At 34.3% G+C, this 16,449-nt stretch overlaps 1 protein-coding gene across 1 annotated transcript; it reads left to right on the forward strand.

The window, feature by feature from the left end:
* Positions 1 to 13,446: 13,446 nt before the first annotated feature.
* Positions 13,447 to 14,403, forward strand: LOC128647284 (olfactory receptor 6C3-like). The gene has a single exon (XM_053700077.1). It carries the CDS (start codon positions 13,447 to 13,449, stop codon positions 14,401 to 14,403), a length of 957 nt encoding a protein of 318 aa, XP_053556052.1.
* Positions 14,404 to 16,449: the final 2,046 nt, after the last annotated feature.

Genomic DNA, 16,449 nt, shown 5'->3' on the forward strand with positions numbered 1-16,449 from the left:
AAAAAAAATTAAAATTAAAGTAAAATAAATAATGGTACCAAGGAAGAGTGAGATAAATAAATTGTATTTACTTGGAATAATTCTATAAATGCGTTTGAATATTATTATTTTCTGTAGTATTATTATAAGCATTATGTTTGTTTTAATACCGTCTATTTATATTACCTTGTGCAGTTTGCAGTGTGAAACTTCATCATCTTTGATACACATAGACAAATATATGAATTGACAAATTTATGTCATCTAATTTTCAAAGCAGAACTTGATGTTCCATAAGGGACATAAACACTAATTTCCCTAAAGGAATAATAGTGACTTCAAACTATAAAAGGCTGAAGACTAATAAGACTATCCAAAGTACACTTGACTCATATGGAAAAACCACATAGTGTGAGCTACTACAGGAGGGAGCTAAATCTGCCTCAGTTATAAATAGGTATTTTGATTTATTTTTAACATTTTGTAGAAATTATTTTATTTATTAGAATTCTGTAATTCATAATTTGCAGAACATTCAGAAAATCTACATCGACAAACTTCCCAAATACCACCTGGGATGGGATTCATTGGTATCTTGAACAAGGTAACATATAAGTTACAGGGACATTAAACACTTTGGGGTGGTAATATTAAATGATAATTTGAATATACGAATATATATATATATATATATATATATATATATATATATATATATATATATACACATCTACAATTTACTTTCATTATTTTTTTGTCTCATTTTCCTGTAATTCCATTCTGAAACTATGATCTTTTCAGTTCCTGTTAGAAATAGAAGTGCAGAACACTGTTATATTCCACACAGCCATTGGCTGCACACTCCAGTGACCTATTTATAACTGTCCCTAATTGGCCACAGCAGAGAAAGTAACCTAAGTTACAACATGGCAGTTCCTATTGTTTTATAGACATTACAACTTTACTCTTACATTTTGTCACTACTTAAACAACTAATGAAACTTTAAAAAAAAATCTACATGTTATTCTCAGACTAATATTTTCTTTGAATGCATCATTCTATCTAGCATTTATTTAGTGTTTAATGTACCTTTAAGGGTGTGAATGGGCGATCTCCATAAAGATATTAAGATATGATAAGCAATGAATGTGGTTTCTGTAAAATACACTTAGGTCTAATCAGCCTCACCAGCTTTCTATATTTTTCTGTGCAGCTGCTGTCCTCTTTCTATTCTTCAGTGAATCAGCTGCATAGAGTAACATAGAAACTGGAGAAGCTGAATGGACTGGTGAGGCTGTTGAACCTGAAGAAGATATTGACAGAGACAGCTACAGGACCTTAGAAAACAGCGCAATATAGGTCTAGTTTCCATTAAGGTGGTGAAGTTTGGAAACTGGTAGTAACGTAAAAAATCTCCATAAACTGTAAAGGAGATAAATGATGTTATCAACATTTTCCAAACTTTACCACCTTAATGGAAACTAGGACATAGTCAGAAAAACACCTTTTCTTCTATATATGTGACCTGTGAATAAAGCAAATATTATTATTAAAGACGTTCATTGTTTGCTAAACCAGACTGTCTTTCAGTGAAATACGTAAAATGTCACCCAAAGGTCAAACTTTTATATGTGAGTGTCAATGACAAAATTAGCTTTATCTAGTGTTAAAATATACCAGTATTGCATGAAAGAAACAACAGAGGTTTCATTATACCTACTCTAATTACTAATGGCATATCAAGGATTTTTTTCACTACATTATTAGAGCATTTTATTTGTGTATTTATTTATTTTGACAACCACCTGAAATAAAAATATACCTGGTTTTATAGAGGCATTTAGCTGCTTTTGAATTTTGAAACGCAAGTATTCCATTTTTTTAAGATTGTTTTTATTATTTGTGTTAATTACCTATATTGATTTGTTCAGTAAATAATGAATCTTTTATAAAATACTTTTTATGTGGTAAGCATTTTTTAATCTACTTGGATTTTAATTGCATCTTTTATTTTCTACAGCGCTGCCCCTCTTTTTGAATCTTTATATTTAATATGCCATGGGGGGGGGGGGGCAATGAGAAAGCATTACATGCCAACTGGGGTGACCCCCATCCCCTCTATTTCTAAGCCATTCCAGTCCATTAGAATAGTCTTAATTTGATAACACTGAATTTTGCAAAGCTTACAAAAGTAATTTTTACAATATTAATGAAGGCTGCCTAAACATTTAAAAGCAGTTTTTTTATTTTTATTTATATGAATGAATGAATCAATATAAATTCATGCCATGTGGGCAGTTAACATTTTTTTATAATTTTGATTCATTTTATAATTACATTTTTTAAAATGCCCCAACAGTTTACTGTAATCATAAATTTACTTTCTGATATCCGTATTTAAGTTGTGTATAATTGTCATTTTTCAAAAATCGGATTTAAACTTTATATTTATGTGAACTGAGCGTGTGCAAGGCTTTACCACTGAAAAAGCTGCTTGAATCAGGATTTTAAAAGGACATTAAACTGGTAGGCACAACTTTGACAGAACAGTTAACTGGTCACTTTTTAATGAAACAAAATATCCGAATGAATCCACCAATGAAAATAGAAAAGGAAAAATGACTGACAAAAATCATCAGTATTCATTTGTTTTCTTTTTAATTAACTTTTAAGAGTTAAATACTTACCTTTAACCTTTTGAGACATATGCTCTTCTTCACAGAGCCTATGCCGTGATAATATTTGGCTTAGCAAGGCAGCTCCCAGGGACTGTGCTGAAAGTGAAGATCCTTTAATGCGGACCCTGGGAACTGCCCCACTAAGCCACCTATTAGTGCAGCAGGAGCTCTGTGAAGTAGAGGAGCAGGTAAGCACGGCTCTCCAGCGCGCTAAAGGTAAGTATAAAGTAGGGCTGTGCGATTAATTGCATGATGCGATTAATCGCGATTTTCAGTCTTGCAATTTAAAAAAAAAAAATCCTGCATTGTTAAACATTGCCGTTAGGGCTGTGCAATTAATTGCAATTTATCGCTATTTTTTGTCTTGCTGCCACAATAAAAATTGCCAAAACCTTAACCCCTTCGTGACCAGAGCACTTTTCCATTTGTTGACCGTTTGGGACCAAGGCTATTTTTACATTTCTGCGGTGTTTGTGTTTAGCTGTAATTTTCCTCTTACTCATTTACTGTACCCACACATATTATACAGTTTTTCTCGCCATTAAATGGACTTTCTAAAGATACCCTTATTTTCATCATATCTTATAATTTACTATTAAAAAAATTAGCAGACATATATGGCTTTTACGTTGCTTTTTGGTAATTAGAAGGCCGCTAAATGCCACTGCGCACCACATGTGTATTATGCGCAGCAGTGAAGGGGTTAATTAGGGAGCATGTAGGGAGCTTGTAGGGTTAATTTTAGCTTTAGTGTAGTAAAGAACCCCAAGTATTGATCTAGGCCCATTTTGGTATATTTCATGCCACCATTTCACTGCCAAATGCGATCAAATTAAAAAAAAACTTTAAATAGTTCACAATTTTAGGTTTCTCACTGAAATTATTTACAAACAGCTTGTGCAATTATGGCACAAATTGTTGTAAATGCTTCTCTGGGATCCCCTTTGTTCAGAAATAGCAGACATATATGGCTTTGGCGTTGCTTTTTGGTAGTTAGAAGGTCGCTAAATGCCGCTGAACGTCAATATTATGTCTAGCAGTGAAGGAGTTAATTAGGTAGCTTGTAGGGAGCTTGCAGGGTTAATTTTAGCTTTAGTGTAGAGATCAGCCTCCTACCTGACACATCCCACCCCCTGATCCCTCCCAAACAGCTCCCTTCCCTCCCCCACCCCACAATTCTCCCCGCCATCTTAAGTACTGGCAGAAAGTCTGCCAGTACTAAAATAAAAGTTTTTTGGGGGGTTTTAGGTTTTTAAAAAAAAAAAAAATTATTCTGCTGTGTAGGACCCCCCTTAGCCCCCAACCTCCCTGATCCCCCCCCAAACAGCTCTTTAACCCCCCCCCCCTCTGCCTTTATTGGGCACCATATTGGGTACTGGCAGCTGTCTGCCAGTACCCAGTTTGAAAAATAATAATGTATTTTTTTTATTTTATTAAATATTTTATTTATTTCTGTAGTGTAGCTGCCCCCCCTCAACATCCAACCCCCCACCCTCTCCCAGATGCCTTGATTTTAAAATCCCACCCTCCCCAGTCCTCTCTCCCACCCTCCAGATCTACAGCATATTGATGCTGTTTTCATAGACCCCACGTGCACGCGCGCGCCCGTGCACGGCTCTCGTGCACGCGCCCGTCTACGCGCACGCACCCGCACTAGATCCCTCCTCCACCAATGACTGCCCACCCACCTCCCTGGATGAGCTCCCACCCACCAACGATAACGGCCATCGATAGCCGATGCAGAGAGGGCCACAGAGTGGCTCTCTCTGCATCGGATGGCTAAAAACAGTTATTGCAGGATGCCTCAATATTGAGGCATCACTGCAATAACATGAAAGCAGCTGGAAGCTATCAGGATCGCTTCCACTGCTTTCAAAGACCAACGACGTATGGGGTACGTCCTTGGTCATTAACTGCATTTTTTTGCAGGACGTACCCCATACGTCGTTGGTCGTTAAGGGGTTAAATGGACATTAAACCCATATTTTTTCTTTAATGATTTTGAAAGAGCTTGCAATTTTAAACAATTTTCTAATTTACTTCTATTATCTAATATGCTTTATTCTCTTGATATCCTTTGCCGAAAAGCATATCTAGATAGGCACAGTAGCTGCTGATTGGTGGCTGCACATAGATGCCTCATGTGATTGGCTCACCCATGTGCATTGCTATTTCTTCAACAAAGGATATCTGAAAAATAAAACAAATTGGATAATAGAAGTAAATTGGAAAGATCTTTAAAATTGTATTCACTAGCTGAATCATGAAATAATTTTTTTGGGGTTTAATGTCCCTTTAACTAATTATTGTAATTTAAAAATTGACTGCACTGCTCAGTGACTGTTATTTTTTTTTTGTATTTTACAGTTTAATGCATTTTTTGAGAAATGTATGTTTAACAGCTATTTTTTTTTTTTAAATTGCGATTAAAATCGCATAGTCTCGATATTTTATGGCCAAAATCGGGTTATTTTTTTTTTTTACCAGCACAGCCCTAGTATAAAGCTACAGGTGAACTTTTTGAAACCTTTACATTTGTTTAACAATAATGAATGTGAATGTTCTACACATATTCAGTATTAATTTTGTTTAAAATTAAACAGATACCCAATATTTGGGGAAACAAATTTTACAAAATTTTCATTTAGAAAGATGTCAGCACTGCACAAACCTACTGCTCACCATTATATAATATTTCCTCTTGTGCATGCAGTGACCTTCAGCTGTATTGAGTGATTTGAATTAGCATACACAATACAGTGTGCAGGGGAGTATATGATATATTTTTGAATTTTTAAAATGTACATAAATTATATAAATAAGGAAAATGAATAATCACAGAGCAATTCAGCTACTGCAAAAAATCTATAACTACTGCTCTGTATCATGGATGCGAACTATAAGTGCACTATACAACTGTCAAAATGCCAGCAAAGTCACTGATCTGTCACAGAGTGCAAGAATGCCTAAGCTTCAAGATGGCAGAACCCAGTATAAAGATGTGGATATTGATCAATCAGCATCAATTAGGTGTTAAAATAAGGGAATGGCTTTCAAGAGAGTTGCACAGAAGAAAAACAATAGAATGGTGAGCAGTAATTATGCCATTGTTATTGTGTCCAATCAATATAATCTGCCTATAAAGATGTCAATGACATTGAATTAAAAACTGCCTGACATTGTCACATTCTCTCAAGACCAGCTACTGTTTAAGTTAACATTGGACAAAGCTCCTTGAAAACCACATTTTAACCAAGTATTTAACATGTTTTCTAGTTTGTTGGAATGACATCTAATGTGGTTCTTTTAAAGGGACAGTGTAGTCCAAAATAAACTTTCGTGATAGATAGAGAATGTAATTTTAAACAATTTTCCAATTTACTTTTATTACCAATTTTGCTTTGTTCCCTTGGTATTTTTAGTCGAAAGCTAATCATATGCTAATTTCTAAGCCCTTGAAGGCCGCCTCTTCCCTTAGGGCATTTTTACAGTTTTTCACCACCAGAGGGTGTTAGTTCCTGTGTGTCATATAGATAAAACTGTGCTCACGCAGGTGGAGCTCCAGGGAGCCAGCTCTGATTGGCTAAAATGGATGTCTGTCAAAAGAACTAAATAAGGGGGCAGTTTGCAGAGGCTTAGATACAAGGTAATCACAAAGGTAAAAAGTGTATTTATATAACTGTGTTGGTTATGCAAAACTAGGGAATGGGTAATAAAGGGATTATCTATCTTTTTAAACAATAAAAATTCTGGTTTAGACTATCCCTTTAACTTCAGGTTTATCTTCTTAAAGTTTTTATGTTACATCTACAGTAATGCATTCTTATGGTAGCTGTTAAAAAGTAAACTGCATTATTAATATAAAGCCATTTAAATTGTACCTTAATGTCCCGTATTGTAAGAGGGCTAGTTTGTGGCATTTGCGTAGTAATGGTTTTCTTCTGGCGACTCAACCATGCAGCCCATCTTTCTTCAAGTGCCTCCTTATTATGCATCTTGAAACAGCCACACTACATGTCCTGTATTTTACCTGAAGTTATTTGTGGGTTTGTCTTTGCATCCCGAACAATTTTCCTTGCAGTTGTGGCTGAAATTTTAGTTGATCTACCTGACCGTGGTTTGGTTTTAACAGAACTCCTCATTTTCCACTTCTTTATTAGAGTTTGAACACTGCTGATTTGCATTCTCAATTCCTTGGATATCTTTTTATATCCCTTTCCTGTTTTATACAGTTCAACTACCTTTACCCGCAGATCTCTTTGACAATTGTTTTGCTTTCCCCATGACTCAGAATCCAGAATCGTCAGTGCAGCACATTTGCTGAAAGATGCAAGGGTCTGTCAGGAGTCCAGAAACTCATTGACCTTTTATACACACACACTAATTACAAGCAAACAGATCACAGGTGAGGATGGTTACCTTTAATAGCCATTCAAACCCCTTTGTGTCAACTTGTGTGCATGTTATCAGGCCAAAATCACCAGGGTATGTAAACTTTTGATAAGGGTAATTTGGGTAGTTTCTGCTGTCATTATGATTTAAAAAGAGTAAACACAGTTGATTGATAATAATAAATGACTTCAGCCAAACACTAACCATGAGTGAAAGAAAAGTTTTTGTGTTATCATTCATATTCTCTGAATGATAACACAAAATGAATGATGGCCAAGAAATCATAAATTCTGCCAGGGTATGTAAACTTATGAGCACAACTATATATATATATATATATATATATATATATATATATATATATATATATATATATATATATATATATATGTATATATATATATATATATATATATATATATACACACACACACATACCTTTCTCTTCTCTGCTTGTTATAATATTTGTGCTAAAAAGGGAATAGTTTTATCCTGAAAAATATGACACCTTATAATCATCACATCTTTTCTCTCTGGAATTACTTACACAAATTATTTGTTTACCACCAAGGATCTAAGAGTATAATATCCTGCAAGTCATAAATTAGACATAAAAAACAGTTCATGAAATAATATTGAGCATGTAACAATAATTATGAGAACATGCTAAAATTAATAACAAAACAACAATAGCAATACATAAATGAATAACATTCTTATGCTAAATAATAATCTAATTTCTTATAATTAATTATCTTAATAAGATAAGGTAAATATAGTTTATAGACTTTTTATTTTTATACTATTCAAAGCAAAATATAGCGTATATCTGTCTGAATCAAACTCTGTAAAAGTAAACTGTAAACTATTAATGTGTTAAGAGCATAATAGTTTTGTTATTAAAGGGATATGAAACCCCAACATTTTCTTTTATGATTTAGGTAGAACATATCATTTTAAACAACGTTCCAGTTTACTTCTATTATCAAATTTGTTTCATTCCCTTGGAATCATTTGTTGAAGGAGCAGAAATGCACTGCTGGTTTCTAACTGAACACATGGTTGAGCCACCAATCAGCAGCTAGAAGCTAGGTTCTTTGCTGCTCCTGGGCTTACCCAGATAAACCTTTCATCAAAGGATAAAAATAGAAGGAAGCAAATTAAAAAAACAGATGTTAATTGGAAAGTTGTTTAAAATGGTATGTTCTACCTAAATCATGAATATCTAATTATGAATTTACTGTCCCTTTAATATTTCATAGCATCCCCAGTGTCTAATTGATTTGAATTACTATGTTTACTACCAGCTTGTAATATGCTTTTCTTCAGTCTGGAGAGGTAGTGACTTGTTCAGTCAGCTAAATTAACACATTTTGGGATGCATCTCAGTTAAATTCATCTTCCCAAATCTGAATGTTTACCTCTTTTGTTAATTATGCATCCTGCTTTATGTGAGTTTGTCTGCAACGTTTGGTTCCATTTATGCTGTGTTTGTCCCAGGGATCAGTTCATAATTCTTTTAGCTAATTACCATATGCATGATGAAAATATATATATTTCATAACCAATACATTTCTGATATCAAAATGTGGTATCCTTGTTTTAGTTAGAAAAAATAGAGCTGCTTATTTAATAAATGGAACTAATTATTAAAATATTTTTTTTGTTATTTATTTATCTATTTATATATATATTTGTTATTTATATAGTATATATATATATATATATATATATATAAATATATATATATATATATATATATATATATATATATATACTATATATATATATATATATATATATATATATATATATATATATCTGATGATCTAATCCTGCCACACTAATCCATTTGATAAAGATACCAGTTAGGTAGTGAAATGTCAAGGGATAATTTTATATGGATCTTGAAATAAACGCTATGTTTTAATATGAAAAAAGTCCATAGAGTGCTGTCTAAAGGAACTTCTACATTTGTCTTGACAGTTTAGCACTCTGGTATATGCTACTCGACACATAGGTGTACATATACTTCCTACATTAGATTTATATATATATATATATATATATATATATATATATATATATATATATATATATATTATTATAATTTAATTAGTATTATTAGTATTTTATATACAGTATATATATATATATATATATATATATATATTTATTTTTTTTTACCTGTTTTCTAATCAGGTTTAAAATATCACAAAAAGTCCAGCACACACTGCAGTGATATTAGGTGCATGCTATAGATGGGTACTGCACAACCCAGCACCAAATAATCAAAAATAGAAAGAATAGCAGCACTCCAATGGAAATTTCTTCAGTATTTATTTCATAGCCAGGAGCACAAACAAGACAGCGACGTTTCGGACTACATGTCCTTCTTCATGCCATAAATACACAATTTTCACATCCTCCTTAAATACCCATTAGGACACACCCATCACAACAACACTTAACTCTTTATATACCATATTAGCAAAATTTCTTAATAGCATATGTAGATATCCTAACTCTAATTATACTATTTTATCATGTGCAGAATTATATAACATTATCTTAGCCAAATTTTATTCAACATAATATTGCCGGTGAAATTTGATTAAAAAAAAGAGGGCTTTTCAGACCGCCGCTCTTGCTCTACGGAGCAGGTCTGGTTTTACCCCTGAGCGCATCTGGGCAGCTGTCTAGTTACATCCCGGCCCGATCGCACCATTACACTCAATGCAGCTCACTCCCGCTATCAGACAGAGCAGGAGCGAGCTGCATTGAGCGTAATGGCTCGATCAGGCCGGGCTGTGACTAGACAGCTGCCCAGATGCACTCAGGGGGAAAACCAGACCCGCTCAGTAGAGCAAGAGTGGCGGTCTGAAAAATCCTCTTTTATAATCAAATTTCACCGGCAATATTATGTTGAATAATATGTGCAGAATTATATAACATTATTTTCTAGGTTTACTGCCCCTTTAATGAAGAAATTCAGAAGAATACAGTATAACATAGGGCTTTGATCTAGCCACACTTCAATTACCAGAGACAATTTAACTATATGGTGCTATATGTCATGCTTTTTTCGTTCTTTTCGTATGGCTGTTATGTATTCTTGCTATGTTCTTGTCTCTTAATCGTCTAACTAGCGGGTGACCTCAGTTTCTTAGGTATTGGTCTGAGAGAGGGACTATTTAAATAATGTGGCTATCGGTGCTACATTGCTCTGTTTTGTTAAGTAACCATAACATCAATGAGGTTGTTTTTCTTTTATTTTCTTCATTGTTTTCTTTATTTTTCTTTTCTGCTTTGTATATTTATATATTTGTATAATTTAGTTTTTTTCATTAAAATTAAGTTTTGCTAGGTAGCTGTTCACAAGCAGGTAGATATAATAATATTATCGGATGCTTAGCTATCGTAATGTTGTAAGTAGATGAGGAAGGTACTCAGTCTGTTATACTTAAGTTCTTTTAACTTGTACAGAGCCATTTTTTTAGATATATGTTATACTCGTATTCATGTCTGTTCCTTTAAGATGCGCATATCGAACAGGTCTATTTAAGGTGAATGTGCAACAGCTGACAATATCCCTGACGAAGTGCCGTGTAGCGGCAGTAAACACATTGGATAGCAGCTGAGGTGTGTGGAGTGGTGTTGCCCGCTATGTTTTAATGTCTACAATAAAGCATTGAATGTTTTATATCTTTTACACGTCTGGAATGGTCACTCTATCTCGCATTTAAAGTTGTAAATATATACAAACACACACACACACACATATATATATATATATATATATAAACACACAACATACATACACAAAAACACACACATACATGTATATATTTATATATATATATACATGTACACACACATACATTTACATAAACACACATCCATATATATATATATATATATATATATATATATATATATATATACAGGGAGTGCAGAATTATTAGGCAAATGAGTATTTTGACCACATCATCCTCTTTATGCATGTTGTCTTACTCCAAGCTGTATAGGCTCGAAAGCCTACTACCAATTAAGCATATTAGGTGATGTGCATCTCTGTAATGAGAAGGGGTGTGGTCTAATGACATCAACACCCTATATCAGGTGTGCATAATTATTAGGCAACTTCCTTTCCTTTGGCAAAATGGGTCAAAAGAAGGACTTGACAAGCTCAGAAAAGTCAAAAATAGTGAGATATCTTGCAGAGGGATGCAGCACTCTTAAAATTGCAAAGCTTCTGAAGCGTGATCATCGAACAATCAAGCGTTTCATTCAAAATAGTCAACAGGGTTGCAAGAAGCGTGTGGAAAAACCAAGGCGCAAAATAACTGCCCATGAACTGAGAAAAGTCAAGCGTGCAGCTGCCAAGATGCCACTTGCCACCAGTTTGGCCATATTTCAGAGCTGCAACATCACTGGAGTGCCCAAAAGCACAAGGTGTGCAATACTCAGAGACATGGCCAAGGTAAGAAAGGCTGAAAGACGACCACCACTGAACAAGACACACAAGCTGAAACGTCAAGACTGGGCCAAGAAATATCTCAAGACTGATTTTTCTAAGGTTTTATGGACTGATGAAATGAGAGTGAGTCTTGATGGGCCAGATGGATGGGCCGTGGCTGGATTGGTAAAGGGCAGAGAGCTCCAGTCCGACTCAGACGCCAGCAAGGTGGAGGTGGAGTACTGGTTTGGGCTGGTATCATCAAAGATGAGCTTGTGGGGCCTTTTCGGGTTGAGGATGGATTCAAGCTCAACTCCCAGTCCTACTGCCAGTTTCTGGAAGACACCTTCTTCAAGCAGTGGTACAGGAAGAAGTCTGCATCCTTCAAGAAAAACATGATTTTCATGCAGGACAATGCTCCATCACACGCGTCCAAGTACTCCACAGCGTGGCTAGCAAGAAAGGGTATAAAAGAAGAAAATCTAATGACATGGCCTCCTTGTTCACCTGATCTGAACCCCATTGAGAACCTGTGGTCCATCATCAAATGTGAGATTTACAAGGAGGGAAAACAGTACACCTCTCTGAACAGTGTCTGGGAGGCTGTGGTTGCTGCTGCACGCAATGTTGATGGTGAACAGATCAAAACACTGACAGAATCCATGGATGGCAGGCTTTTGAGTGTCCTTGCAAAGAAAGGTGGCTATATTGGTCACTGATTTGTTTTTGTTTTGTTTTTGAATGTCAGAAATGTATATTTGTGAATGTTGAGATGTTATATTGGTTTCACTGGTAAAAATAAATAATTGAAATGGGTATATATTTGTTTTTTGTTAAGTTGCCTAATAATTATGCACAGTAATAGTCACCTGCACACACAGATATCCCCCTAAAATAGCTATAACTAAAAACAAACTAAAAACTACTTCCAAAACTATTCAGCTTTGATATTAATGAGTTTTTTGGGTTCATTGAGAACATGGTTGTTGTTCAATAATAAAATTAATCCTCAAAAATACAACTTGCCTAATAATTCTGCACTCCCTGTATATATATATATATATATATATATATATATATATATATATATACACACACACATACATTTACATAAACACACACAGACACTGTCCATCAGAGCCTGGACAGTGTCTGTTTGATCTATGCCTGACCCCTTATATGGCAATAATTCAAAATAAAAACAGGCACAGTAGAATGGGTTATAAATGCCTCAATAACCATAATAGTGATCAGACCCAAATACCCCAGGGTGCTTTCCCACCACATAACCCCAATTAACCCCAGTAAACTTCCATCACTGAAATATCAGTCTCCCCTGGACAACCAGGAGGTACACCCCTTCAACTAAAAAGTTAAATCCACCCAGCAAGCAACCCCAAGAGCTACAACAAAACATCAAATTAAAAAAGAGGTGGGGAGAGGGTGGGAGGGTCGGAGAGAAAGAGGCTCACTTCTGTCTTACCTACACTTAAATAACCTCACTCAAAAACCCCCACATTTCCCTAAGCTTCACTTTAATCACTGCCTAAATGTGATCAAATGCCCTCCCCATGTATGCACATGTCCTGGACTACCTTTATAAGTTTTGTGAACGACTAAAAGATAGTATAATGCACTAACCTGGTAAATGCAAATTTATGGACTTTAAAGGAGTAGTAACTAAAAAAAATTTAAATTAAATTTTAAATTAAAAATTTCTGTAATTAATACTTTAGCCCCATAAAGGTCAGTTTTCCAAATTACCCTGCCACTCACGGCATAACCAATTAGAAGCCATGCAGTCTGCCCCATGAAAGTAATACAAGTAAAAAGAGGATGTAGTCTCATTCAAGATCTTTTTTTTTATTTTATAATATTGTGTATTATTTTAAATTGATTAATATAAAATGAATAACATTTTGTCTTCTTGTCAGGCAATGGATGGAGGTAACAAGACATCTGTTACAAAATTTTTACTTGTCGGATTTCAGCATCTAAAGAACTTCAGGATATTCGTTTTTATTATACTCCTCGTGATTTATATAATGATTATAGCTGGAAATATCCTCATCATCACACTGGTGTCAATCAACAAAAAGCTGTTTTCTCCTATGTACTTTATGCTTAAACATCTGTCTATCTCCGACATTTTGTTGGCTACAAATATTATCCCCAATTCTTTATATGCTATAATGGCAAATGAAAGTTTCATGGGAACTGGAAACTGTATTTCTCAGCTCTACATTTTTGGAGCTTCATCCATTACAGAATGCTGTTTACTCACAGTGATGTCCTATGACAGATATATAGCCATATGTAAACCTTTGCATTATATCAACATTATGGACTCAAATGTGTGTCTGCACCTTGTTTTGTGGTCATGGATACTGGGATTTGTCCTATCAATACCATTAGGGCTTCTTGTAAGTCAAATGCAATTCTGTGGGTCAAATGTAATTGACCACTTTTTCTGTGACCTTGTTCCAATCCTGGAACTCTCATGTTCTGATACCTTCATTTTGGAAATAATAACTTCATTAGTAGCTTTACACATTGGTGTTTTTCAAATTGCCTTCATCATTGTAACGTACATATATATAACTATTGCCATTCTTAATATATCCTCAATCACTGGCAGAAATAAGGCTTTCTCAACATGTAGCGCACATCTGACTGTTGTTTGCACTTATTATGGGACACTGATAACAACTTACATAGTTCCATCACAAGGACAATCAAGGAATGTAAGAAAAATTATTTCCTTATTGTATACAGTATGGACTCCCTTGTTTAATCCCATAATATATAGTTTTCGGAGTCAGGAGATCAGAGAGTTTTTTAAGAAATTTGTATATATGAACACATCTAGCAAAACAAACATAAAATGTTTGTAATGTATTTTAAGGTTTTATTTAATCATATTTAGAATGTCCATTAGCTTTTCTTCATATTTTTGTATAAATCATTATCAGGAAGAATAAACGGATATAGAAGTCAATTATTGTCCAATTATTTTTCTAGGATACACAGAGCAATTTATTTCTTATGATATAAAAAAGCATTTCATTGGGGATTTATGGGTTGTTTATAATTCTTTACAACAGCTTATCTTTTTACTTTCTACCAAAAATCACCATTCAATTCTTAGAGGATTTTTGTAGATAAATCATTTGATATTTGTTTTTCTAATAGATTGAGAATAATACAACAATTGTAAATCCATATGTTCCCTCTAATTATTTTGAGCAGTGAGCGCCAAAAATTTGGCCAAGTGACTAAAATGTGTGCACATATTTAAAGAGGTACAAAATTAGCTATGTGCCTACCTCACATTAAGCAAAACATGAAACAAAGACACTCACATCACAACACACACACTTATTAATACATACACACTCATACATATAGACACACATATGCATACACACACACACATACTCACAACACAGACAGTTATACATACAAACACTCACTAATACATTCACACTTACTAATACATATAGATACACATATACACACACACATACACACATTCTCACAACACATACATATATACATACATACACATACATAAAGACACACATATATGTAAACACACATACATATAGATACACACACACTTATTAATACATACACACTTACTCATATATATAGACAAACATATACATACACACACATACAACACAGACAGTTATACATACACACACTCACTAATACATACGCACTTATACATATAGACACACATATACATACACACACACATATACTCACAACACACACACACACTCACTAATACATACACACATAGTCATACACATAGACACACATATACATACACATACATACTCACAACACAGACACACACACACACATACATATACACACACACTCACTAATACATACACACAATTACTAATATAAAGAGACACACATACATACTGTACATACACACTTACTAATACATACACACTTACTCTTACATATAGACACCCATATAAATACACACACATACATACATACACACACACGTACTCACAACACACACAGACATATACATTCACACATACTCACTAATGCATACACACAATTACTCATAGAAACAGACACGCATACATACATAGACACTCACAACAGACACACATATATGTACATACTGAATACATACACACACACACACATATACATACACGCACACTCATTAATACATACACACTCAGTTATACATACTAACACACATATACATACACACACACATACATACATATACACACATACATACACACACACTCACAAAAGACACACACACACATACATACATTTACATACACAGACACACATATACACACATATATATACATACACACACTCACTAATATATATGCTCACACACTAATAAAAACACACAATTACTAATACAAACAGAAACACATACATACACACTCACAACACACACACAAATATATATACACACACTCACTTATACATACATACTTACTCATGCATACAAATACACATATACATACACACACATACATACATAGTATACACACTCCCAACACACACACACACACACACACACACCTACATACATATGCATACACTAAGCACATATACATACACACACTCCCTAATACATACACACTTACCTACTCATACTTACAGACACACATATACATACTGTATACACACACATACATATATACACACTCACAACACACTCACTCACACACACAGACACTCACAACACACATACGCATAGACACTCACAACACACATACGCATACATATCAGTGACATGGGGTGAGGTCAGGGGCTGATGAGGGACTGGCTAGTATCAGATCCAGATAAAGGCCTGATAGAAGTAGCTTAAATTTACCACCCCCTCAATACATCATGCAGTCTTAAAGCTAAATGTTAAAAAGTTGTTCCTCCTGTAAGCT

The sequence above is a fragment of the Bombina bombina genome, chromosome 2, assembly GCF_027579735.1.
Source record: "Bombina bombina isolate aBomBom1 chromosome 2, aBomBom1.pri, whole genome shotgun sequence".
Lineage (NCBI taxonomy): Eukaryota > Metazoa > Chordata > Amphibia > Anura > Bombinatoridae > Bombina > Bombina bombina.

Excerpts from the sequence above, each read along its gene's own strand:
- LOC128647284 (XM_053700077.1), top strand. The coding sequence starts at position 13,447 with ATGGATGGAGGTAACAAGACATCTGTTACAAAATTTTTACTTGTCGGA.